The sequence below is a fragment of the Rattus rattus genome, chromosome 2 (genome assembly GCF_011064425.1).
Source record: "Rattus rattus isolate New Zealand chromosome 2, Rrattus_CSIRO_v1, whole genome shotgun sequence".
NCBI classification, from domain to species: Eukaryota; Metazoa; Chordata; class Mammalia; order Rodentia; family Muridae; genus Rattus; species Rattus rattus.
In genome coordinates, this window is record NC_046155.1 from 167,884,204 (window position 1) to 167,911,745 (window position 27,542).

General features: G+C 51.6%; 1 protein-coding gene across 1 annotated transcript in view; it reads right to left on the reverse strand.

Annotated features, from left to right (window-relative positions):
* The window catches only part of LOC116892406 (IgGFc-binding protein-like), a 37,529-nt gene extending 15,744 nt beyond the window's left edge, over positions 1-21,785 (reverse strand). Inside the window, exons 1-9 of the mRNA XM_032894084.1 lie at positions 21,729-21,785; positions 17,834-18,183; positions 13,227-13,797; positions 12,006-12,610; positions 8,552-9,119; positions 6,616-7,208; positions 3,193-3,775; positions 2,891-3,090; positions 1,765-1,906 (exon numbers count right to left, since the gene is read on the reverse strand). Of these exons, the coding sequence (XP_032749975.1) occupies positions 1,765-1,906; positions 2,891-3,090; positions 3,193-3,775; positions 6,616-7,208; positions 8,552-9,119; positions 12,006-12,610; positions 13,227-13,797; positions 17,834-18,183; positions 21,729-21,783 (3,667 nt within the window). The 5' untranslated portion in view covers positions 21,784-21,785. The remainder of the gene's footprint in view (positions 1-1,764; positions 1,907-2,890; positions 3,091-3,192; positions 3,776-6,615; positions 7,209-8,551; positions 9,120-12,005; positions 12,611-13,226; positions 13,798-17,833; positions 18,184-21,728) is intronic.
* Between the last annotated feature and the right edge of the window lie 5,757 nt (positions 21,786-27,542).

A 27,542-nucleotide genomic window follows, 5' to 3' on the forward strand; every position in this document is an offset into this window, starting at 1 on the left:
AAAATGATCTTTTCAAAGGAGGAACACAAACAACCAGTGAGCAAGGGGCCAAAATCCCTGTTTTAACCTAAAATGAGAGTTCATGTCGGCCCAGTCAGAATGACGGTCATCACAGAAACGGGCACTGCTGGTGAGGCCTCTGGGCAAGGAGAGACGTAGCCACTGCTGGGAGGAAGGCAACTGATGTAGCCTCTGTGGAACTCAGAATGAAGTTCCGGATGAAACCAAACCTAGGAGCACCCTGTTCCTTCCTGCACATCATGCTTGCTGTTCACTGTTCACAGTAGCCATTGATGGGACCATCCTAGGTGCCCGTCGACTGAAAGGATAAGAAATGCGGCACTCGTGCATAGAGGAGCCCTACCTAGTCATAAAGAATGTGATGACATCACCCCCAGGGAAAATGGATCTAATGGGGATCGATGGTGTCATCATTATAAAGTTTTCTCTCACACGTGGAAGTTAGGGAAGGAAAAGGGTGTGAAGCTTCAAAGTTAGGTTGGGGGACGTGGAAGAGGAAGGAGGCGGTGAAGAGGAGTGACACAGAGTGGTGAAAGGATGCTTGGAGTGAAATCACAAATGCTCTTCTTGTCTGTAACTGACGGTATGCTATTAAAACGTAGTTCTTTTTTTTTTTTTTTTTTTTTCTTTTTTTCAGAGCTGGGGACCGAACTCAGGGCCTTGTGCTTGCTAGGCAAGTGCTCTACCACTGAGCTAAATCCCCAACCCCTAAAACATAGTTCTTAAGCAAAGCAGTGTTGCTTTTCTTGTGGTTTTCAGTGGTGGCGTGTGACTTTGATCTTAGTACTTGGGAGGTAGAGACAGGCAGATCTCTGTGAGTTCAAGGCCAGCCTGGCTTACAGATCGAGTTCTCGGACAGCCAGTCCTTTTGTTTGCTGGTAGGCAAAGATTCTACATCTGGACTGGATCACAGGCAAACACAAATCATTCATTGTGTAGACTTGGCTTTCCCCATTCACATGGGGTGGTCTCTCTCTCCTGACAGGACCCCTCCTCCCCAATCTATCATTTCTGCAGTCTCAGCCTTCCAGATCTTAGTTCCTACACTTTTCTGCGATTCTCTGGCCCCTCACCTTAGGAAGTCAATTCAAGGGAGGCCCTATGTCACAGCTTTAAACTAGGAATCCTTTAAACAGAACCCTTAGAAATTCTGACCCCCATTTGCAAGGTTCTGCCTTGGCCCAGTCCTGTGCTCTGGGATCCCCTTATGCTCTGCTTTCCCAGGTAAACACACAGCCAAGTTCAGTGTCCCTAGTCATCGGGGAAGTGGGAATTAAAACAAAATTTTCCTTTAAGGACAAACTGGTGTCCAAAGCCCCAACATAATCCAATGAGCCAGTGGACAAGAAGCCATGGGGCCAGCTGGTACTTGCTGCAAATAAAGTTGTCTTGCTGCTCTGCCCCTTTATACACATAGTCTCCGGTTATTTTACATCATAAGGGCTGAGAAGTTGTGCTGAAAGGGCCCTTGAGAGAAAAGAGCACCCAGCTCTGCAGCACTCCAAGGACCTTTTACATCCACCATCAAAATCTTGCCCCAGGGTTCCTGCAGCCCGGCATTCCTTAAGGCCCCTTGACACCCAGATTGGATGACCTCTGCTTTTGGCTCCTGGAATTCCAGCCTAAGGTCTGGCATCTCAATTCACAGTCCTCTGACCTCTCTCCCCATGAAACATGTCACCCCCAGCCCCCAGCCTGTGTCCTGTGTCCCCCACCTCCCACCCCAGCCACACTGCCCATCACCTTTGGTGATGCAGGTCAGGACGCCTCCTGAGGGCTCGCACACCTCTCCTGGCTTGCAGCTGTGATCCTGGCACACCATGCCTGTGCCAGGATGGCACACACAGTGCTGCTGGCAGTTTTCAATGAGAACTGACTCCTCTGGCTGTGTGGACAGAGAGCGTGGATCAGTAATGGGAGGTGGGTGCCAATCCCCAGTGTTTCAGGCACAGAGAGGTTGGGGTACAGCTCTCAGCAGTGTGGTCCTTTGCCAGTGAAACTGAGGTACAGCATGGCTTTGACGCCCAACTCATTCATTCATTCATTCAATCATTCATTTTCATTCATCCATCCATCCATCCATTCATTCGTTCTCATTCATCCATTTGTTCATTCATTCTCATTCATCCATTCATTCACTTTCATTCATTCATTTTCATTCATTCATTCTCATTCATTCATTCTCATTCATTCATTCTTTCATTCATTCTCATTCATTCATTCATTTTCTTTCATTCATTCATTCATTTTCTTTCATTCATTCTCATTCATTCATTCATTCATTCATTTTCTTTCATTTATTCACCCATTTATTCCAGAATACGCAGAGAATCACTGTTGCACAGGAGGAGCAGAGTTAAGTAGTCATTCAGAGCAAAAGTGCCGGAGCCCATTGCCCAGCTGAGCCTGGCTCCACTGTTCCCAAACTGTATGACTAAACACGGTCGGTCGCTTAGCCTCTCTATGCTTCAGTTTCCTCATGTGTAAATGACAGCTCGAAGTGGGGCCAATCTGAGAAAGTAGAACGGAGTTGATGATATGTGTGACGTAGAGACAGAGCTGAAGAGTGACCTCTTCAGTCATTCCCACCGGTTTGCAGAGGTGAGAAGAGATGGAGCTGGGAGCTGGGGCTGCGGGAGTGACGGGCAGGAAGGCAGCGATCCATTTCAGTACTCTCAACACGTGCACGTTTGAGGATTTTTGATGCGTGTGTGTGTGTGTGTGTGTGTGTGTGTGTGTGTGTGTGTGACAATAAGAGAGGTTCATGGTAGGCAGCATGCACTCATGTTCAAGAGGCTGAATGGTGGAAAAGCTAGGGTGCTAATGAGCAGTAGAAGGGGGTGTCCAGGAAGAGGCCCTGGGTTCTTACCTCATAGTAGACCCCATTGTGGTAGCAGCCACATTCCTGGATGGGCACACAGGTTTTGCCGTTGTACAGGAAGCCAGAGTCACATTCACAGCCCTCAGCACACACTTCTGGGCACTTCTGGGGTGTACTGAGAGCCCAGCAGCCCAGGGAGCAAGTGTCTGCACAGATCTCGTAGTGGCTGTGAGGCGGGCACTTCATTGCTGTAAGAAGAGGATGCCAGTCAGAGAGCAGGGTGGGGGCAGGGATTCTACCCCTTCTCTATGCCACCCACCCCTACCCCTTCTCAATGTCCCGTAACTCACGACAGAAGGTCTCGGTCCTCCATGGCTCCACTTGCCCCCCAGCCTCCTGGCAGGCACTCACATAGGCGTGGATGTTGTTGCAAAGAATACTCTGGTTCCCACCACCCAGGCAGAGATCAAAGACGCAGTCTTTCAAGGGACCCTGGGGGTCCAGCAGCTTGTGGCAGGCAGCCAGGGGCCCTGTGGGGCTGGTGAGCAGCCCACAGAACTTCTCCCCACTATATTTGTTCTCCAGCTCAGGGCTGCATGCAGGGTTACAGTCGTCTCCTGTGCAGGGAGGCACTGGTGCGCAGGGGGAGTCGGGCACGGCTTCCTCCCAGGAGTTACCAAAGTCACTGGGGTTGATTGCCTGGGAGCCATCGGGCTTCTGGAAATCATCCTTGGGGTCCCCATTGTAGTCCCCACACAGGCCACACATCTGCTGGTAGTAGTTGCCTGGGATGGTGACCCGCACAGAGTACACGAGATCGTAAGCCACACGCAGGCCAAAATCGGTTTCGATCACGGCATCAGACCCGTGCTGGGAGACGCGGATCTTGCCTCCGTCCAACACCACTGGCAGCTTCATGTCCACGCCGTTCACCTGGGAGGCGGGGGATGCTAAGCTTCAGAGGGCATGCTTTGAGTCAGTCTGTCCCTAATGTCCTTCCTGATACTGAAATCCTGGGTGACCTCATTTCTGTAGGCCCTAGCTCCTGAATTTGTAAAATATGCATAACAGCAGTGCCTTATGTTTAATGGCTGCTTCCGAACGGTAAATCTCCCCGCCAGAAGCTGGAGAGGGGAGTCAGCCGTTAAGAATACTCACTGCTGTATCAGAGGACCAGAGCTCAGACCCAGCACCCACACCCAGCTGCTCACAAACTCCTGTAACTCCAACTCCAAGGGACCTGATGCCCCTCTCTGTCCTCTGTGGTCACCCACATGGACATGTGCACTCACAGAGACATGCATAAAATAAAATAAGAGACAAAAAATAATAAAAAGATAAGTCTACCCAGAACTTCAGAAAGTATTTTTGAAGAAAGTTCAGAACAGGTGTAATTACAGCTATTATCTTGAAATGAGATAAATGAGATAATCCTATATCAGCCTGGACTCCAAATCAAAGGACAAGAGCCCTGAGGGGAGAAGAGAGAGAGAGGAGGAGGAGAGAGAGAGGAGAGGGGAGAGGAGAGGAGGGAGGGGGAGGGGAGGGGGAGGGAGGAGGAGGGGAGGAGGGAAGAGGGAGAGGAAGAGAAAAGAGGAAGAAGAAGGGAGGGGAGGAGAATGAGAAGAGGGAAGATCAAGGACCCCAAGCTGGCACTGACACCATTGAGACACCAAAAGGGAGGGCGGGTTGAGATTTAGCTTGGAGACACCCTAAAAGGCCCCCCTGGGTTTGGTCCCCAGCCCGAAAAAAAAAAAAAAAAAAAAAAAAAAAAAAAAAAAAAAGCTGAGAGGGCAAGAAGGTTTCTCCTCTTCAGTCTTTGGACGGGGTGTGGCCTTGCTGCAACCTTGATTTTGGACTCGTGGCAATCAGAGCCGTGAGAATTAAAACTGTGTTGTTTTAGGACAGCAAGCTTGTAACATTTTGTCACAGCAGCCACCAGGGAACCTTTCTACGTCTCAGCTGAGCCATCACCTCAGCAGTCTGAATGAGGGGCTCCTTCGTTACCAGTTGACGAGGTGACATGCAGGGACTGAGCTTGGAGCCCGTGCTGGGCTTTATAGTACAGACCTCTGGTTAGCCCTCTGCGCCCTTGGACAGGAGACTCACCTGCGGCTTCCGCTTCCTGACTATCTAGGAGGGATGGGGGACTTGTCTCCAGAGTGTTATTTAAGGAATCTGATACCCGACACCTTCAAAGGCTGGGCATGTAGACATGCCTGTGGCTTGGGGCTGTGTTTGTAAGTCCATCTGGACAGTCTGGGGCACTCAGAGTTGCTGCTATTAAGTGTGGCTGGATGAAAAGCCAGGCTCCATTCCTCCTCTGCGGATCACCCGAGGGCTCTGCCTGGTGCACCCCTGAGCTTGCCACATCTGTGCCCTTCCTCATCACACTCACCCCGCCCACCGGCTTTTCATAGGTGCGAAGAGACTGGGAGGAGGCAGGGAGAGGCACGCTCTAGGCATGTCTGGAGTGTCCAAAAGACATCAACAGCCATTCCTCCCCAGGCTGGTAGTGAAGGGCATGTCACCTAACCCTCTGGGCTCAGTTTCTGCCTCTGCAGTGAGGGACAGCCACAGGGAAGCTGGGGGTTGGCGACAGGAACAGAGCGCTCCCTCTGACTGGAGCTGCTCATGTGTCAGCTGCTAACCTCAGAGCTTGGGACTCCTTAGGGAAGATGCTGCTCCTGCAACCTGTGTCTGGCGTGGGACAGCTCTTGTTCCTACTGCTCCCAGCACAATGGCTGTGTGCTGCATGTCAGTGGGGATATTCCCAGTGCATCTCAAATGCCAGTCTCCTGTGAGACTCAGTCTTCCTGCTCAGAAAAGCATGCACCAGGAGGAGTGGTCTGGGCTTAAATCCCGCTGCTGCATGAATGATCCCCCAAAGGGTCCTATTTTCACTGCTTGGTTCCCAGCTAGAGGCACTATTTTGGAAGGTTCTGGAAACTCTAGGAGGCGAGACCAAGCTGGAGGATGCAGGCCACTGGAGGTAGGACCACGGGTATCTTGCACCTGGACCTTTCATTTCTCCCTTCTCTGTAAGCAACTCTCCTCTATCCCATGTCCCCATAGCCATTATGTTCTTCCCAAGAACACATCTGGGACTAAACTCTCTAAGACCCTCACCAAAAGTATTTCCTCCCTGAAGCAGTTCTCCCAGGTCACTGCAACAACAACAACAACAAACAAACAAACAAACAAAAAACAACACAATACTGAATTTTCCCAGGGACCTCAGTACAGTGATGAGAACACTTCCTGTAAAAAGAGAGAGAGAGAGAGAGAGAGAGAGAGAGAGAGAGAGAGAGAGAGAGAGAAAGCAGCCCAACTCCACAAGGTTAAAAGGACTGTGGGACTGTGCCAGCAGCCTAGGCCACTGTTTAAAACCTGTAGCTGCCTTATTGTTGTTGCTATAGTTAAGGGGACAAAGGGATCACAGATTGCCCTCTTCTTTGAACCTTTTCCCCCTCTGACCTTTCCTCTGTGTGATTATACCACATCCTGTCTATGGTGAGGCCAGGGAGGTGCCTGGGCAGACCTTATGTGGGGCAAAGGAAGATGGACTACAAGAAGAGAGGCAGACAGAGAATTTCAGTGGGGATAATCAGTGTGGGACAGAGGAGTCAGCCACGTTAGGAAGTTCCTGGCCTCCTCCCTCTGGGCTTTCTCTCAATATGTCCTCTAATTGGACCCCCATTTCACATGTCCCCCAGGGGATCTGCATGTTCATCCTACACGTGGCCCTCTCCATAGGGAGCCTCTGCTCTCACCTTGACCTTCCACTGATTCTGCTCCAGTCGCAGGGTGTAGTTGGCTACCAGGACGGTGATCACCTTGGTCACACTGACTTTCCCGTTACCCCAGGGCTCATTCTCCTGCAGGACAGTGAACTGGTGTAGTCCAGGCCGGGTCCCACAGGTTTGCGCTAGCACGTACACACAGGTGCCCATGAAGTCAAAGCGGCGGCCGTCAAAGGTGATGTAATGAGGATCTCCTGATGCCTGGCAGGTGGTAGTGCCCACGGCCACACACCCCAGGACTCCATTGGATGGTTGGCAGGCCTCATGTGGGCCGCAGGATGAGGGCTCGCAGGAAACCAGGCCACCTTCCTCACAGTGGCAAAGAGACTCGCATCCAGGCCCAGGATAGAAGGTTTCTCCCGGCGAGTGGTAGGCGCCCTGGTATACACAGCCGCAGGAGGCCAGAGGCACACAAGACTCACCACTGAGGGCAAAGCCCTCGTCACAGACGCAGCTCTCCCGGCATTCTGAGCCACAGCCCCCAGGCACTGGCAGGTCTCCACAGGACAGCGGGCATCCATAGGAGCATAGCTCATAGTGGCTGTTAGGTGGGCAGGTGAGTGCTGCGGAGAGAGGGGCCACCGAGATCATTAGCTCTGTTGAAGGGTCACAGCGGACCCCCCATACACTTCATTCATATGTATGCACGCCGAGGCAGTGGAGAGACGTCTGTGTGCTCAGTGCCATCAGACCATCTCCCATCACACTGAGTTGGTCGGTCAATGACTACTTGATTCTAACATCACTGAAATTTGTGATTATCTCTGTGAATTCAGGTTGGGCATAAACTGCATGCAATGCTTGCTTTAAACATGCACACCCATGTACATGTGAATAATCTATGCAGTGTGTCTGCAGATATGGTCTTTCCTCACCACCCCCTACCCTCCTGCGTGCCCTTCTCTTGCTTCTGGATTTTTCTTTTTTTACTCAGAACCTCTAATATTCAAGAAAAGCATTCTACCATTCCCCAGCAGCAGCCTTCCCACACACACACACACACACACACACACACACACACACATCACACACATACCCACACACACACACCTGCACACACACCTCACACACACCCACACACCCTCTCACACACACCCACACACACCTGCTCACACACACACACACACCTGCACACACACACACACACACACACACACACACACACACACCTCACACACATACCCACACACACACCTGCACACACACACACACACACACACACACACACACACACACACACCTGCACACACACACACACACACGCACACACACACACACACACACACACACTCTGAAGTAGCAGTTTTAAATAATTCCATGGTAATCTTTGTGGCAACTGGACGGTGGACATGAAAGGTCCAATGTCCTGTGCTTTTCCCACAAGCAAAGGTTCTTAGAAGTCCGAGATTGCCACTTCCTGGGGGTTCCAGTGTTTGCAATGATCTATACGTGAGATGGAGCAGCAAGAGGTGCTCGTTCCACTCCTAGAGTTCAAACCCTCAAGAGCAAAATGGCAGCTCCCTCCGAGGGCGGGGTGGGGGTGGGGCTAGCACTGTCATTTACATTTGTCCTCAGGCTGGAAAAGCTAGTGAAGCCCTTTGTTCCTGTACCCAGCTAAAGTATGCACACAGGGCACACTCGCATGGGGTTTAAAACTCGGGAAATGGGCACACGGCTTTCCGAATCTCTGTGAAGAACAAACCCTTCCTGCACCCACATCCTCAGCATGTGAGATGCATGTGGGCAAAGCGGCCAGAAGGGACCAAGGACGACCGCAGAGGGGTCCAGGCTCCCTCTGAATGCAGCACCACTGCGTGTCTCTCAGTTGGCAATGTCGCCGTGCACTACTGCCTCTGACTTTCTGGCTGTCATGAGCGCGGGCGGGCATGCCGTTCCCGGTACTTACGGCAAAGTTTCTCGCTCCTCCAGGGATGCACGGTGCCCCCAGCAGCCTGGCATTCAGCAGCATAGGCTGCCAGTGCCTCACACAGTGGCCTAGACTGGCCAGGCAGCAGGCAGAGGTCATAGACACAGTCACGTATGGCACCCTGGGGGTTCAGCAACTTGTGACACTCGCGGAACGGACCCTCAGGATCCGCAAGGATCCCGCATTCCTTTTTGCTTTGAGTTTGCTGGGTCACAAGGGAGTCCAGTTGGGGACAGTCACCAGGGGTAGTTGCTCCACACCCAGGTATTATCTCTTCCTGCCAGCTGTTCCCAAAATCCAACACATTGTTAGCTTGGCCGCCGCCCTTCAGAGCCAGGTCATCGTCTGGGTTCCCATTGAAGTTCCCGCAGAGCCCACACACAGCTTTAGCATAGCTGTTGGGCACCTTGGCGGTCACGTGAGCATCCCAATTGTAGGTAACAGTCAAACCAAAGTCTGTGCTCACCACAGCATCGTTGCCCTGGCGATACACCCTAACCTTCCCACCTGCAGCCTGAAAGGGCAGGTACTGAAGGACGCCGTCCACCTGGGGAGAGACGCAGGAAGAACAACGGGTCAGGGCTTTCCAGTGTTCACTCGGCGGGTCCCACCCACCACACCCTCCTTGGTTCCACCGCCGCTGCAGGACTTCATGATGGCCGTTCCCTCTGCCTACCACGTCACCCATCATCCCGTACTCTTGAAACTCAAACCCAAATCTCTGACTGCTGCTTTTCAAAGCCTACCTCGCCTGTCCCCTGGAACCTATTTGAGTGTTTTCCCCTCAGGCTCCTTTGTTTGATTGTCAACCGTGGCTGGTAGCACCGCCTTAGGAGGCTTTGGAACCTTTGCGATGTGGGCCAAAATCCTGGAGTAAGGTTTTACAAATCCTGGAGTAAGGTTTTACAGGTTTATAGCCTGGCTGTACTTCCCACGGACTGGTCCACTGAGGTGTGAGCAAACCTCTCCTCACGTTCCAGTTGAAATGGCGCTAGGAGCCATATCTTCCTCTCTTACTTACTGAGAGATAAGTGCAGTACACAGTGTACCCTCCTTTTGTTGCTTCTTGTCAGGCATTGGCATGGGAAGAAGAGTGACTAAACCATCTTGTAAGCTTTCCTGTTCAGTCGAGCTTCAGCATCGTGGGCTTTGCATTCTGCCGGAAACGCTACTCCCCAGCCCCCTGCTTCTGCTTTATCCTTCTGGGCTTGGCTGCAGTTCACATCTCTCACCTAGAATGTCCTGCTAGACCTTGGTTCCTGCCGGTGCTTTCCCCGTCATTACTCAGCCCCTACCGTCTCTGGCTTTCCAGCCCTTGCCTCTGGGGAACCCTTTCTGGAACAGCACTCCTCACTCTCCATCCTGCTCTCCGCACGTCCATGTTTCAATGCCAGGTTTGGGCCAAGCTCTCAGCTCGACCTCAGGTGACGGCCTAGATGACCTGATGTCCCACTGGTCCCTACTCAATCTCCCAGCTCAGTCCTAACCCTGCATCTCCGCCATGCAGGTGCTTGAGCACGGGGCTCAGACTCGGGGCTCTTTTCCTTGCTGTACCCCTGCTTACAACACTTGCACTCACACCCACACCCAGTTCTGCATCCACAGCTGCTAATGTCTCCGTCACAGCCTGCTTAAAAGCAAGCTTCTCTGCCCACGTGGCCCTACGCATGCCCAGCTTTCTGACCCACAGTTCTACTGCTTCTGCACGCCACCTGCTCTATCTTCTTCAAGACTACCCAGCCTCAGGCTCCATGTTAGCTGTTCCCTCTGCCCGGAAGAGGTCATGGTTTCCCTGGTGGTCTCTTTATGGCCCTCCAGGCCTCATCTGAACTCCAAGGCTTGATTATACTTAGCCCCTGCCTCAGCTCTTCAGTCACTGTCTCTGGCCCTTCGCTCACTGATTCTCACCCCCTCACGCTGATTCTTTACGCATGCTGTCCCTTTCCCCCCCCAGAACTCCTTTCTGTCTGTTCTGTGTCTGACTTTGGGTCAGGTGACAGAATATAAACAATTCAAGCAAGCTGGAGACATAGCTCAGTAGTTAGCGGCACGAACTGCTTTTGCAGAGGACTTAAGGACTGAGCTAAGTTCTCAGGATCCATGGTGGGCAGCACATTGCCTAACCCCAGACCAGAGGCATGCCATACCTCTGGGTCCCTCTGGGACTTAAGTTCACAACCTATGCCTCTCCCCCAAGTTAAAATAATAATAAAATATTATTTATTCATTTATTCTTTTGGTTTTTTTTTTCGAGATAGGGTTTCTCTTAGTAGTCTTGGCTATCCCAGAACACACTTTTTAGACCCGGCTGGGCCTCAAACTCACAAAGATCCGCCTGCCTCTGCCTCCCAAGTGCTGGGATTAAAGGCGTGCACCGCCACGACCCAGTTGTTAATTTTTTTTTTCTTTTTGAAGTATGAACTCCAGAGCAAAACGGCTGGGTTCCAAATTCTAGCTCTCGAGCATCCCAGGCTCACTGAGGTCCTCCCAGTAACACACGGCTGTGACCCTCAGTAGCTGGCTCAGCCTCTCCATGGCAGGATTTTCCAGCCAGAGGTGAATGAGCTATTAGTACTCAAGCCTTGGGCAAAGTCTTTCAGATAAGTGAGAAAACAAATGCCTATCAAGAATTATTCCCTCTCCTTATCTGGAGCCCCCGTACTAAACACTTGCTTATGGGCAAGATTTTGTCCACTTTGGGGGCTGTGTTCGTGAGGTGCACGGGACCGGAAGCACAGACGATCCTCCTGGTCTCCCATTTCCAATGTCTCCATTCGGGGGATAGGCCCAACTCCACCTATTGCCCGAACTTCTTTGTGATAAGAATGAGATATTGTGTGAATATCCATCTGCCCGACTCCCCAGTTTTACCTTTGGTGTCTACAGGGAACACGAATGCTTCTCTACTCTCAGTAGGGGCTGGGCCCTTCTGAAGACCACCTGGGCACCTGTAAGCCTTGCTCCATCTTGCTCCCAGAGGCCGGATGAGAATCTGCGTTATCCCCAGCATGCACACCCAGCTTCATACTGACATTTGTCACGTTGCTTTAAGAACCATCACCTTCCAGAAAATGCATAAGCCCACAACTCCCAAGTTTCGGAAGAAAGACAGCAGCCACCACCCTCTACCGTGTACTTCGTGAGCATCACGGCTTCTTTTAAAGACGGGGCAGCATGAGTTCATCCAAGTCTCACAACCACTCAACCATGAGCTGCTGCGGCTGCGCCTCTGTCCTTCCTCAGAGGAAAAGGCAAAGGCTAGAGACAAGTCAGGGCTGAGAAGAGACGGCACGGCCTGGCTCCTCTGCCTCTCCTTTAACCACAAGTTTTGTTTTGTTTTGCTTTTTAAATAAGCCCATTGCACCCTAACTACAGTCACCAATCTTTCAGGGGATTCACACCCTTCCCCAGTTCCCTGCCCTGTGCAACTCACCAGCACTTTCCCAGGATTCTCCCTTCGTACAGCCACCTCTACGCCATGGGCCACCACTCGCACGGCTCTTGTGTAGCTCACGGTCTGACTGCCTCGGTGTTCGTTTTCCACCAGCACCTTAAAGGCAGGCAGCGCGGCGTTCTGGCCGCACGAGCCCACCAGCAGGTACGTGCAGGTGCCCATAAAGTCAAAGCGCTTTCCATCGAAGCTCACGTAGTGCGGGTCTCCAGATGCCTGGCAGCTGGCGAAGTTGTCTGGGTAGCAACCCAGGAGGCCATTCTGCACGTTGCAGTGCTCGCCACTAGGGCATCCTGATGTGTCCCTGCAGGTCACCTTCTGAGTGGCGCCATCACAGGTGCAGCGGCGCTGGCATTGGTCGTCAGCGAACACTTCCTGACCCGGGGCCAATGGGCGTCCCTGGTAGGTGCACCCACAGGATGAGACAGGCACACAATCACCACCACTGGCCACGAAGCCTGGAAGGCACACGCAGCCCTCCACGCAAGGGCGCGAAGAGCAGTTGGACGGCAGGGCTTCTGAGTTGCAGGAGGCCGGGCAGGCGGGGCTGCAAGGATCATAGCAGCTGTTGGCGGGACAGGACATGGCTGTGGAAGGATAGAAGTTGTGTCAACCCAGGGTGGGAGGTCCACATCCCTCGGTTAATGGCACTTGTACCTTCTTGATGCTCAAGCCCCAATGCCCCCCCTCCACCCTGGACAACCAAGCAGTCAGTGGGCAAATCCTGGGACTTTCACCTTCCAACCCCATGCAGAACCTGTCTCCATAGCCCAGGAACCACAGCAGCCTCCTGATTGGTTCCTTGCTCCTCTATACCAAATATGCTCCTCACAGTACCTGACAGACTGCAAATGCAGGCTCTGGCCAAGTACCTCACCCCCCGCCCCGCCCCCTCCTGTGGCTCTGTCTCACTCAGGGGAAAGCAGAGTCCTCCCAAGGCGCAGGGGTTCCCTCTCAGCATCTCCCTGTCCTCGCCTCTCACTCACACCCCTACCCGTCTGTGCACGGTTTCTCTATCTTAACCTCCAGTGACTCCGAACTCTCCCTTTCCAGGGCCACGTCTGTCTCAATCTTGGGCTACCTTTAGCAAAGCTTGGATGCCAACCTGGGTCTCCGTCATTGCCTAACATCAGGCTGAATCCCAGTCATCATTCAGACAATGGGCCCCTCATCGTGGGCTTCGGTCCTCGCTGCTATACTTACGGCAACTGGATGGCTGTCTCCAGTTCTCAAGAGTGACACCCAGTTCTACACAGGCCTGGGCGTAGGCGCTAAGGCTCCGGCACAGGCTGAGCCGCTCCCCTCCAGTTACACACAGGTCAAACACACAATCTTCCAGGAAAGGCTTGGGGTCCAGGAGTTCATGACAGGCAGAGAAGGGGCCTGTGGACAGAGCTAGCATGCCACAGAGACGGTCCCCCTTGTAGTGCTGCATCTGGCCCGGGGTGCAGGAGGGACAAGAGTTGTGGCAACCATCATCACACAGGTAGTCCCCATCATCCAGCTTCCAGCTGTTTGCAAACTCCAAGGCATTGGGGGCCTGCTCCGAGTCCGGCGTGAGGAAGTCATCAGCAGGGTCTCCGTTATAGTTGCCGCACAGCCCGCACACCTGGTTTTGGAAGCGCTTGGGCAGGCTCAGGGTCAGCTGGGAGTCCCAGTCATAGCTGACCACCAGCCCAAAGTCCAGCTCTACAATACCCCGTGTTCCACTCTGGTACACACGCAGGCGACCCTCACTCAGGGAGGCAGGGAGGCGGGAGCGCTGATTGTCAATCTGCAGAGAGGTGACAGTGGTCAAACCCCCGTGTGAGCTCTCCTTCAGCCCTTCATCTCCTCCACTCAAGCGCCCAGCTCTAGCCACACAAGATGCCTTCCTTCCTTCCTTCGTCACCAGCTGAGCCTAGGGATGCTTACTCTTGCACCTCCAGTGGCCTGAAGTGTTCTTCCCCGAGATGTGCATGGAGACCTCCCCCCAACAGTGCCTGCTGAGGTGTCACTGGCTTGGTGAGGCTGTCCCTGATCACCTTTTCAGTAGCCCCTTCCTGCCGCCTCTCCTCCTCTGCTCCCCAGTCCCCACAGCTTCTAACCTTCTCTCACAATGTGCGAGTTTCCCACATGGTCTCCCTGTCTGAATCACTGGGAGGCCACCTCGTGGTTTTATCTCCAGTGCCTCCAACCGTGGCTGGCAGAACAGCAGGCCCATTCCAAGCATGAAACTAGTGTGAGGAAGGAACCTGGCAGGTCTGGGGGCAGCAAGGGGCAGCTGCAGGGAGCCAGTGAGATGGCGGGATGCATGCTCATGACATGAGCAAGTGAGAGACAGGAGGCTGTGGGCAGAACCAGTCAGGACCTGCAAGTGCCAAGATGACACATCTCCCAGAGGGCTGCCAGCTCACTAAACCATCAGTGTGGTATATCAATCAGCAATAGCAAAGTCCCTGCCCAGGGGGTGCTTTACACAAGCACCAGCACATTCTGAGCTGGGTACAAAGTGGCACATGTTCTTGAATGCCGCCTCCTGCCGCTTTTTTTTCCTGGAACACACCCTCACTTTCCTTCACTTTCCAAGTGTCTTATTTCGGCCTCACATCTCGCTTGTGACACCTGCTATGGAACAAGCTTGCTTTGTTCTGGCCCTGTGCTGGGAGAGCGCTGGGGACAAAGCATTGGGACAACATCCACAAGCTGTGTAAGCCAAGACGTCCTCTGGGACAGAGGGGACACTGGCAGAGGCCTTAAGGCTGGATAGGAAGCTTTGAGAACAGGCCTTATGAATTCCACCAGTTAAGGAAGGCTCCCTAGAGAAGGGACTGTTGGGTCAAGCCTGGAAGGACCTGTAAGAGTCCCGGATACTCTGCAGGAGGCTTGAAAATGTGAGGCCTCCCCAGGCAACTCAGGGAACCCTGTCTCAAAGTAAAAGGAAGAGAGCTGGAATGTAGCTTAGCAGTACAGTGGGCAGCCGCATCACTAAGGCATTGAGATCAATAGTAACATTAACAAATCAATATAAAGGGCTGGAGAGGTGGCTCAGTGGTGAAGAGCACTGACTGCTCTCCCAGAGGTCCTGAGTTCAATTCCCAGCAACCACATGGTGGCTCACAACCATCTGTAATGGGACCTGATGCCCTCTTCTGGTGTATCTGAAGACAGCTACAGTGTACTCACATATATAAAATAAATAAATAATCCTTTAAAAAATCAATATTAAAAAAAAAAGTACCCACAGAAGTGGTTTCTTGTGTGAATGAGAAAAAGAGTCCATGGTGTCATATGCAGAAATGGTACGTTTTATCATATGGCCTTTTGTGGAGTTCTTTGTGCATCTCCATGCTCACTGTGTAGACGAGGCTGGCCTCAGCCTCAGCCTCCCAAATGCTGGGGGGAGCAACTAGTCTAAGCGGGAAGACGACCACGGCCAGGAGAGACTGGCTGCTTGGAGACTGTCTGGAAAGTTGCTGTAGGGAATTGTCCCAGGTGATGAAAAAAAAATCTCCATCTTAATGGGGTGGCCGAGGAAGTGCCCACTGACGGTGTGTGAACTGGATTTTGAGAGGGGATGTGTGTGCTACTGTGGGTTGAAACTAGGGCTTCCCGGGTGTGGTGGCACACACTTTCCATCCCAGCACTCGGGGAGCAGAGAGGAGGATCTATGCAGGGGTTACATAGAAAGACTCTGACTGAAATAAAAATTAAAACAGAAACTAGGGCCTTGTCCGTGTCAGGCGGGCGCTCTGCCACTGATTGCACGCGCGTCTGCAGTCTAAGCGGACGCTGCACCACTGAGTCACCTCCTCATCTTCTCTTTGCTTTGCCTTTCCCTAAGTTGCCCAGGCTGGCTGTGCTTACCACATAGCCTCCTGGAAGCTTGGATTTAGGCCTATCTCATATGGCACAGCTACGGAGTTTTAATACATGTAAATTTATCTGGAAATTAAGCAAAAATCACCTGAACACTGCATTCTAGTTAACAATATATATGTTGAAGTCATTTTGGTGACATGTTCTGATGACTGGAATTGATTTTCAAGCACATTGGGGGGGGGGAGGGAGAGGGGAGAGAGGGGGGAGGGGAGGGAAGGGAGGGAGGGGGAGAGGGCAGAGGGAGAGAGAGGGAGAGGGGAGAGGGGAGGGGAGAGGGAGAGGGAGGGGAGAGAGAGAGAGAGAGGAAGAGAGGGAGAGAGGCAGAGAGGGAGAGAAGAGGGGGGAGAGAAGAGAGAAGAGAGAGAGAGAAGAAGAGAGCAGAGGGTGAGAGAGAGGGAGAAAGAGAGGCAGAGGGGGGGAGGGGAGAGAGAGGGAGAGAGAGGGAGAGGGAGAGGGGAGAGAGGAGAGAGAGAGGAGAGGGAGAGGGGAGAGAGGAGAGGGAGGGGGGGGGGGGGAAAGGGAGAGAGGGGGGGAGGGGGGGGGGGGGGGGGAGGGGGGGGGGGGAGGGGAGGAGGGAGGGAGAGGGGGGGGAGGAGAGGGAGGAGGGAGAGAGAGAGGGAGAGAGAGAGGGAGAGGGAGAGAGGGGAAGAGGGGAGGGGGGAGAGGGGAGGAGAAGGAGAGGGAGGGAGAGGGAGGAGGGGGGAAGGGCAGAGAGAGAGAGAGAGAGAGGCTGGACAATCTGAGGGAGAGGAGATGGGAAGAGGGGGAGGGGTAAATGAGGAGTTATTTACAATGTTTAGAATCTATGACATCCTGGTGGCCATTGTCTGGATGATACACCCTTGACTCCAACATCTCTGGTTGGGGGATTTAGGGGTTATTTAGCTCAGTGGTAGAATCGCTTGCCTAGGGGGTTGGCCCTGGGTCCCCATTGTCTGGTTGAACCAAAAAAAAAAAAAAAAAAAAAAAGAATCCAACATCTGGAATCTGGAATAATAAATGGATCAGACATTTTGTGAGCATTAGGAAAATGCTGCACATGGGTTCATCCCGCGGTAAAGATGAATAAGATTCAAGAAATGTGCGCACTGAACGTAGTGTATAAAATTATCTGTAGGCTTTGTTTAGGAATGTATGAGAACTGAGTAAATTTTACGTTCAGACCTGGATCCCTGCACAGTATGGATATGCAAATGTTCCAAAAGTTTTAGAAGTTCAAAATCTGAAGCATTTCTGGCCTCAGCGTCTCAGATGAGGGACTCTCAAGCTGGACTGTGACTTCAGCCTGTTTGGAGGCTTTGCCTTAATTCCACGGTGGGTGACGTGGCAGGGAGGGGAGAGAGCTGCTGCTTGCCTTGACTAAAGCAATATAGTCACCAGGCTCGGCACAGAGGCCGTGCGGCCGGAAGCATCTTCCAAGTGTAACCTAGGAAGAGCTGGCTCTCAGGCCTTGGGAATTGACGCATGTCCTTCTGCCTATTTCCTTACCTGTGCCGGTTCACAGTACAGCATCTCTGTAGGTGCTGAGCACGACAGCCTCTCTCGAAGAGATCCTGTAGGTGCTGAGCACGGCACATACTGGGGAATGGGCCTGGCGCAGCCCATGATCGCTAACTGATTTTGTCACATCACAGATCCCCTATTGTTGGACAATTATAGCATTTCTTTTCTGACTTTCTTTTTTTTAATTCCCTTTTGCTTTTCCAAATAACATCATTCTCTCTCTCTCTCTCTCTCTCTCTCTCTCTCTCTCTCCATGTCACTAAATGTCCTTAACATTTCTAGAGGTGCCATTTGTGAGGGAAGGGTTTTAAAGATCTGCTACTGGTTTTCAAATCTCACCAGTTTCCTACCACCTCATGTACAGAAGAGGCCTTGTGTTTGGGGGTCTAACACCAGGGCTTTGACTCCCATTGACTGCTCAGGGGTGTTAAACTCTGACTACTTACCCGAATGAAGCCAGTTTCCCCACGAACCATCGACACAGAATGGCTGTAGGCATAGACTGTGACCAGGCCCACATAGGAGACTTGGCGGCTGCCCCGATGTTCATTTTTGGCTTCCACACTGAAGGCTGGCAGGGTCTCATCTAATGCACACAGCTCAGCCATGGTGTAGGAACAGCTGCCCATCATGTCATAGCGACGGCCATCGAAGGTGGTGTAGTGGGGATCACCCTGGGCGCGGCAGACAGCTGTGGACTCGGCCACACACCTGGCCTTCCCACTCACCATCTGGCAGCCCTGCCCAGATGCACACTGAATGCCTTGGCAGGAAGCCTCCGTTGGGGCGAGCCGAGCTGGGGAGGGAAGAGAGTTGGAGTTAGAAATGCTCCTGAGGTCAGACACCTGGGGCCTCCTCCAGTGTGGACTGTGCCTGGTTGGCTCACGACTACGCCCCTTCTACAGGCTTGGAAACTGAGGTTTGCAGGCTCATGGAGAGAGAAAGAGTTCCTCTCCTAGGGTTTCTGATCCACAGTTTAGCACAGCTTGGCCCTGAGGAATGGCAAGTCATGAAGAAGGACCAGAAGCGACTGCTGAAACATTAAACTGTTTATAGTTCGATGTCCCCCCCTTCCTTATCTTCCCACCAGGCTAGAAGTTGCCAGAGGATAGGAGAGGAAGATGGAGTCTTTAGTAAAATGGAGACCACTGTCGTAGAGGGGACCTTAGTAGAAGTCCTAGCTCAGGTGCCCAATATTGGGTCATTGAACAGATTATTTTCAGTGCTCTGGCTTCGGTGTCTCGTGATATGGGTCTGACAGTAACAGCTTCTCCATAGGAATTTGAGGGAGGCACTGGCATATTTTAACAAGTTAAAGCATAGGTTGTTTGTAACTAAGCCTATAATAATTAATACAATTACTAATATAAGCCCACCCCCCACTCCAATATCCAGATACAAGCATCCCTTGAAGTGGGCTGCCTTTGGGGGGGCAGGATAAGGACCCCCTGGGTCTCGGGTCCCAGTTTGAAGAAGACCATCTGGGAAGAGACAGCCCTTCCTGGTGCCCTCCAGTCCTCAAGAACTCTCTGACCGGCCCCTCTCCCACCACAGCTCACCCTGCACCGCCCTGATCTCTTGCCACAAGCTAATCTAAGGACTCTCCCCAGGCCTTATCTCTACCCAGAGAGGTGGAGTGACAGGCTGAAGGCCACCCAGGCACAACTGGAGTTAACCCCAGGCCCTGTGGCTCTGGCTCTGTATCCCCACAACAGGTGGGGAGCCTGGTGGCAGCTTCTGGATGGGCTGAGCCTGAGGCTGCCCACAGAGCCCAGGTTCTGTTCCTTAACTATGTCAACGCAGGTGAAGCTTCCAGGGAGGCCGGACTGCAGAGACGCCCCATCCCCGGGTCCTCACTGTTACTGTCTCTGGATCTCCTGGCTTTGAGCATCAGCGGGCCTACGTGAGGAGTGGAGAGTAGCCGTCAGCAGCGAGTGTAACTGTATTAGTTGTTAGGATGTCAAAACCTTGACCAGTCCCTTCCCAAAGACTCTTCCATCCTGGCTCCCTGGGTCTCCCCAAGACCCTTTCTACAACCTCACCACAAACTGATAGAGTGCACTCTAGGGGCTTCCTGGTGTAGTGCTCTAGTTAGAGTCAGTTTCTGGGGAGGTGGCAGGGGGAGAAGGGCTGAGAGGAATTTAGGGCAGGTGCTGTGGAGGACAGAAGTGACACAGAAAGGTCGCAGACCGCTCCTGTCCTATAGCCCACTGCCTGGGCCAGTCCCAAAGTGAGCAGCCCAAAGCTGGAAGGGGCCTTGGCTGTGTGCATCTTGTCAGCCATGCCGAGGTCCACTTCTGCGTAGGAGAACTCACTGCCTGGGCCAGCTACCTATGCGAGCTTGGCCCCGCAATGCCTGCCTGTCTTTGGTTAGCTCACTGGTAGCCTTTGTCTGTGCAACCAGCAGGGCCACTCCCTCAGTACCTGGCATACACTTGATCACATAGGCTGGGCAGTAGACTGTTACATCTGGGATCGGAACCAGGTAAGGCGTATAGGTCACTTGATCCTTTAAGGCCCCTATGCCAAACAGCACAACCACGTCTGTAGACAGGTAGAGTGGCCGGCTTGGCCAGACCTCAAACTCAACCGTGTCACCCTGGAGACTCTGGGAACCAATGTTGCTCCCATGGTTGGCTTTGTGGCCTAAATAGCTACGATGTAGGCCAGATCATACATAGTGGGACTGGGAGGTCAGCGTGGGGACTACATAATGTGTTTCCCAAGCAGATGTGAGTGGCAGTTGCTCCACCGCCTGGTTACAATCTGCGTGCTTGTAGGCACAACTGTGACTAGAAAAAACAAAACAAAACAAAAAACAAAAAAAAAAAAAAAACAGCCACCGGGCTGCTGGCTGTGACCCTTGACCTGGAGAGACCTGCTGTGCTCTGTAACTGGACTACTTCCTAAGGCTGCGAAGTCACAGCCACGACACTACCAGCTGGATGGCAAGTGCCCTGGAATGTCGCTGCTGCCTTCAAGCTGACAGTCACTGAGGCACCCGCCCTGCCAGCTACCACACAAACTCCTTTGCATATCGGGCAGAGATGCTGGGAGTGTGAACACTAAGTATTCTGCGCCCAGGGCTCCAACAGTCCAGCACAGAGTTAGCTCTGCTGTGCTAGGCCTGCCTAGCCTGCACAGAGATAGGGTGGTCTACTCTGACGCACGCTGCAGGCCGGAAAGCGTCACTGCCGGTCAGCTCTGCTTTGGCCGTGATGTTGACTCCCCAGGCTTCACTGTGACCCTTCTGTGAGGTGTCATTGGCCTGGCTGAGGAGAGAGACAGAGGCGGTGCTGTCTGACAGACTGGAGCTGAAGGGGCAGAGACAGGCCTTGCTGTTCCCAGACTGGGAATTCTGCAGGAAGGCTGTGAGGAATTCTTCTCCTACCAGTGTTCCTGAGGTCCACTGTGGCCTCCCAGGTGATCCCTGAAGAAAATGCAGTTGTGGGACCAGTTACCTAGTCCTCCCCGTTACAAATGCAACCCCTTGGCCTTCCTGAGAACCTGCTGAAATAATTCTCCTTAGACTTCCATTCCCTTCCTAATGCATGCAGCACCCACCTACAAGCCCTTCTGGCCTTGGCTGCTCCAAAGCCTGAGTGCCATGCACAGGGCTCTAAACTCAAATACTGCAGGGCCAGAGGAGGGATAGAAGAGTTGCAGTAGCCTTGGTAGCAATCCCGGACACTGGTGCACCATACTCCACCTGAAACAGCTTTTGCTGGTTGTTAATATGAAAGAATGAAGCCTTCATTTTTAAATGCCACACATTCAAAAAAATTTTTTTTCAAGAACATCTGGCTGGCTAGCTGAAGTCCTAAATGAAAGTTCCATCCAGTCTGTGTGGGTTCTGTCTTAATCTGACTTGGTGGTTTCTGTGAAGGATATGAAGGGGAAAAGAGATCATAGGAGTGTGGACCCAGCGTCTGTGAAACAAGAGCAGAGCTAGTGGGCTTTTCAACATGGGTGTGTGCATGTATGTGCAAGCGTGTATGTGTGTATCTGAGAAAAAAATAGAGACAGAGAGAGACAGGCAGACAGGCAGACAGACAGACACACACACACACACACACACACACACACACACACAGAGAGAGAGAGAGAGAGAGAGAGAGAGAGAGAGAGAGAGAGAGAGAGAGAGAGAGAGTGTAAATGAATTCTATCACATCCCTTTCAGTACCTAAGGATGTCTCCAATTTCAGCCAGCCTCGGTCTCTAAGTTAGTCGGGTTGCAGGCGGAGGGGAGCACTGGGAGGTGGTTTGTAGAGGGGACAAATTTTGAGGGTGCTGACCTAGAGAAGCTTCCCAGACACGAATAAGGGGCTTGATTTGACTTACCCCACAGGAGGGTTGCTCCAGCCCACAGGGCCCACCAGCTCCATGGGGATCCCATGCCTGCAGCAAAGAGAGAGGGAGATCAAAAGATGCTCTCGTGTTGGAGACCATTCCAGAGGGGACAGAAGGGGAAGAGGGGGGCCAATCTTAGGACAAGAGCCGCCTGGAGTAAGGAATGCTCAAAGGGAAAGGGCAGTTGAATAGATAGGACTGAATAGAGGGGTTTGGGGTGGGGGTGAGGCTGGGCATGAGGTGAGGAGGAGGTGAGGACCAAGGGCAATGCAGGGCGTACTGGTATCCAGGGCTCTAAGAGTAGAGGTAGAAGAGGGGGGTCTTGGGCCTGGATACAGAATAGGGTGTTCGTCGTCCCCCTTCTGCAGGGAATCCCAGCCCTTCTCACCTGCGGGTCCCAGAGCTGCAGGACCAGATTGCAAGCTAGGTTATATAGTGGAGATTCCTGGCTCCTCTGGCCACACCTCAGGTCACCCGACAGGCCCAGGGAGCCAACTTCCTGGAGGAGGATGCTGATCTCAGACCAGGTGGAATGGGGAGCCCTGAAGGTCTGCCAAGGGTGGAGAATGAGCCTGCAGCCTGTGTGCTGGGAAGGGTGTCAGAGCAGCTGCTGGCTACACCCTGGCAGCTCACAGATCGATTCAGTCATGGAAGGGCGTCATCCTTATGGAGACAGCTGGGGAGCAGCACGTTGAGATCCTGAGTCCCTGGACATGGGCAGGGTTTGAACTTGAGATGGGAGGTGGCAACTGGTCGTGTTTGCTGGCTTACTGGTCAGATTAATTTCTTTGACCCCTGCCAGAAACAACAGTAAAGGACCCATATCCGGGTCCTAGTTCCTTGCAGTCCCAAGTTGAACCGTGGTTCCAGGCCATCGCACATCTCCTTTCCAGTCACCAATGGAGAACAGGTGTCTGGGGGTGAGCGGGCCTGTGGCATGGATCATAACAGCCTTACCCCAAGTCCATCAAAGTCTCCTGGGTTTCTCTCCTCGGAAATGAAAACATGGAGACTAGCTTTGCTGGGCTTTTTGATGTTGTGTATACTCTACTTATGGTGGGGCAGGGGAGGTTCTGGGGCTCATGGTGTGTGGTGGGGGCAGGGGTGTGGGGGGTTCTGGGGCTCAGGGTGTGGGGGGACAGGGGTGTGGGGGTTCTGGGGCTCAGGGGTGTGTGGTGGGGCAGGGTGTGGGGGACAGGGGTGGGGGGTTCTGGGGCTCCAGGGGTGTGTGGTGGGGCAGAGGTGTGTGGTGGGACAGGGGTGTGGGGGGTTCTGGGGCTCAGGGGGTGTGGTGGGGCAGAGGTGTGTGGTGGGTCAGGGGTGTGTGGGGGTTCTGGGGCTCATGGTGTGTGGTGGGGCAGAGGTGGGTGGGGGATTCTGGGGCTCAGGGTGTGTGGTGGGGCAGGGGTGTGTGGGGATTCTGGGGCTCAGGGTGTGTGGTGGGGACAGGGGTGTGTGGGGGTTCTGGGGCTCAGGTGGGTGGGGGTTCTGGGCCTTGGGGTGTGTACAATGAAGGCTGGAGGTCTCTATTTCCTGGTTCCACAGGATCATGAGGGTTTCACTTCCTGGACAGTTGTTTGGTTTGGTTTATTTATTTATTTATTTTGTAGTTTCGTGATCTTCTCTCCTTCCTTCCTTCCTTCCTTCCTTCCCTTTTTCCTGTATACCCTTGGATGGGACTGACTAGATAGGTTTTGAGTGACCCTGTTCCATGGGGAGCAGGTGGCATAGCAGTCTGGGCTGGAGCCATCCTGTTCCACAGGGCTGGCCCAGCTCACACCACTCTCCTAATCCCTACTTTGGGGACCATTGTTTGCTGAGGAGTCTTCTCAGAAACACCAGCTGCAAAGCCTGCTGTCCTCTGTCAACACCCCCTCCCAGTCCTGTCCTTATCACTGCGGCCTAGGCTTCTGTGCAGCCAGAGTGGGTGGGGGAATCTTCTCTCCACAGGGCTGTGACTTTCTCAGAGGGAGAGATAAAGCTTGGGTCCTGATGAGGCCTCAGGTCAATCAGGAAAGTGAGTAAACACAGGCTGGATAGAAGCCAGCGAGAACAAGAGACAAGTGGAGTGTGGGTGAGACTCTGGATAACTGAGAGTCCCCGGGGGAAAGGTGGACAGGGAAGGAAGAGATCAGGGTTTCCAAGGAAGAAAGTGAGTGCAAGCTATGACATCAGCCTGCTCATTGTGGGTCTTGAGACACTCAGAGAAGTGAGGTGTGTGAAGGAAAGCACTAGGCTGAGTTTTCAGAGAGAATGCTAGCCCCCCTTTCATGCACTCCTCTAAGCCTTAATGTCTCCCTTGACTGAAACCAAAGAGAAGCCTACCCCTGTGATCATGGCTCTCTGCAGATGGAGACCCCAGGAATAGAATGGAGGAACAATTTTACAAATACTGTAACTTGACAACCCTCCCGGCCTGGTACTCCTTTCCGGGTTTTTCTGTGTGTGTGTGTGTGTGTGTGTGTGTGTGTGTGTGTGTGTGTGTTATGATACATTCGTGTGCCCTGCCCCAGATTATTTATATTCTCAGGAATTTCACTTATAACCCCGGAAATAACCTATAGGGACACTTCCTTATGGTCAAAAACAAACAAAACAAAGCAAGACAAACAAAAAAACCATTCTGACAATGGCCACAATGACCGCTTTCCTTTGAGCCTAAGCTAAGAATATTTACATTTGAACCTTTGGACCTCTCCTTATATAAGGCAGGCCATTCCAGATGCTGGGGGACCCCTGACCTGTCTGGACTCTACAAACCAGGACACAGGGCAAAGGATTTATTGTGTCCATCTAAATTCAGGTTTTGCTAGAAGTTTCTTTTTCTTTTTCCTCCCCCTCCCCCTTCCCGGAGCTGGGGACCGAACCCAGGGCCTTGCGCTTGCTAGGCAAGCAGCACTCTACCACTGAGCTAAATCCCCAACCCCTTGCTAGAAGTTTCTAACGTTATTCCTTCACCTCTGGACCCAGTGATCTGATCTGCACACGCAGAGAAACTGCCCCATGGCTCCAGCTCCTTTCCCATAATATCAAACATCAGCGTTTCCTCACTGAAACTGTCTTGGCGTCCATGACATCACTTTCTGCATTTTTTTGTACTACTTTGGTCCGTTCCCTACACACGCACCATCAATGCTGGCGAGTTTTAGATTCTTTTTATGGTCTCACCATAATTGCTTCTCCAGATTGCAGCCATGTCCGCCCAGGCTGTTCCACAGAACACTCTGTGATGATGGGCACTCTCTCTCTCCTTTGCCTGTGGTAGACAACTGAGCCGCTGAACCCCTGTGGCTGCTGAGCACTTGAAATGTGACAAGCGCAAGGGACGAGCTGATTTTTTTTTTATCTAGTGTACTTTCAAATGAGGGCCTGTGCCCAGGATTCATTCAGCTGTTACTAGCACAGCCTCCACTCCATCTACTCACCAGGAAGCTTACACACTGTCCCCACCCACACACCTAATCGCTTCCTCTTTTATACTCATTTTTCTTCCCTTTAGGTTCCTTAGAGACAACTATTCTGATGTGATCCTTGAGTCTACTTTTTCGAGTATCTGATCAAAATAAGATACACTGTTAATAAGTAAACAAATCATAAATGTGTATAGCCCATTAAATCGTCTTAAATAAACACACCCTTACAATCTTCAGATGAGTTTTTTTTTTTTTTTTTTTTTTCGAGCTGGGGACCGAACCCAGGGGCCTTTGCGCTTGCTAGGCAAGCGCTCTACCACTGAGCCAAGTCCCCAACCCCTTCAGATGAGTTTTATAAGCCCAGGTAAAGGTAAAGTCTTCAGCCAGAACATTTCAGCATCTCAGAAATTCTTCGTTCTCCCTTCCAAACACTATTCGCTCCCTGTCTCTCGAAAGGTGGTGACTATTTTGGCTTCTAACCCCAGAGGCTACTTTAGTTTTGAATTCTGTGTCAATAGAGTCTGTCTGGTTTTCTGACTGCCTACTTTCAGTCATCGGCTTCTTTGCCCAAGTAACTAGAGTTTATTTTTCAGTGCGATATGCCACTCAGTTATATGAAATCATACGCATCCATGACCGTTTGGGTTGTTTTCACTCCAGTTGATGGGTTTTTGTGAATGCACACCAGTGCTTTGGGAAATAGTGTGACGTCCCTGGTTGTAAATTTCCCAGGTCACTGGTTAAGACTTGGATGCTGTCAATACTTTTTCAAAACCAAGGTACCAATTTCATCCTGCACAGTATGTGTGACCATCATGGCCGCTTCAGAGCTGCACCGATCCTTTCTAAAAGCATAGAGGTGTGGATCTGTGGTTCTAAATGCTCATGTTTTGCATATGTGTGCCTGAGTATATGTCTGTACACCACATGAAGGCAGGACACTAAGGCATTCAGAAGAAGATGTCAGATGCCCTGAAACTGGTGTTACAGAGGGTTGTCAATCACGTGGGTTCTGGGAGCCATCTTGGCTCCTCTAGAAGAGCAGCCGGTGTTCTTAGCAGCTGAGCCATGTCTCCAGCCTGTGACCTGTGATTTTAATTCCTGTTTCTTTGTCAGGGAGGTTCAACACGTTTTCACGTGTTTATTGGCCGTTTGGACCCTTTTCTTGTGATTTTAGTAATATACGTCCTCAAGTTTCTTTCTCAACACTCTTTCATTGCATGTCAAGAATCTAAATGGATTCTTTATCTATTCTGAACACAAACTCTTTGTTGATTACATGTTTTGCAAATATTTTCCACTTTTCTGTGCCTTGGCTTTTTAGTCTTTCTAAGAACACAGAGGATCCTCAATGCACAGTCCAACTTATCAGTCTGTATTGGTTTTTTGGAACTGGACTTTTCTTGTGGCAATATTGAGCCTTCCGATCCATAAACATTATTTTTCCATTTATTTGGATATTGATCTCATCAGTCTCTGAAATCCCTCAGAATATAAATCTACTTATTCCGTTAGATTTACTGATGAATTCTAACTTTTATCCAGTGCAAATGGTAGTTTGATTTCAACTTCAGACGCTGCGTTTCCACTGTTAGTGTAGAGAAACACGCTCAGCTGTCGCGTTGCAAACTTGTTGGACTTACTGATCCCAGCCGCTTTTCAGTTGTGGGACTGCTGAGTGCTGGTATTTTATCCCAAAGTGGAGACATTTTAGTCCTTGACATGTATTTTATTTAATAGTTTTTCTTCATTGAGCTGGGTAGAAGTTCTAACATTGTGCTGAGTAAGAGTGATGAGCGTGAACGGTCCTTGGCCTTTTCCTGTTCTGGGAAACATTCATTCTTTTACTGTAACATACACTTCGAGTAGATGTCTTACTGGGTTCCAGCAGCTCTCTCCTATTTCTAATTTGCTGAAAGTGCGACCATGAATGAATGGTAGATATTACCAAACACCTCCCCTGTGTCACAATAAAACTCCTCTAACTTGCCGAAATGGTGAATTACACTAATTTCTTTTAAATATCAAACCAGCTTTGAATACCTGTAAGAAATCACACTTACATGTGGTATGTATTAAAATACTTTTTACATACTGTTGGATTCAATCTATTAACATTCTCAAGGGCCTTAAAACTGAAGTTCACGAAGCATACTGTACTTTTCCCCTCTCTTCTCTCCACTGTCTCTTCTTTCTGTGATGGTCTTGGTTTGGGTGTTAAGGTCATGCTGGTCTCAGACTGAGTTGGCAAATGTTCTTGGGAAACATTGCATAAAATTGTTTTCATTTCTGTAAGTATGCGAAAGGTTCATATTTCATCTGCCTGGCGATTGCTTTCTCTAAACATTGTGTGTGTGTGTGTGTGTGTGTGTGTGTGTGTGTGTGTGTGTGT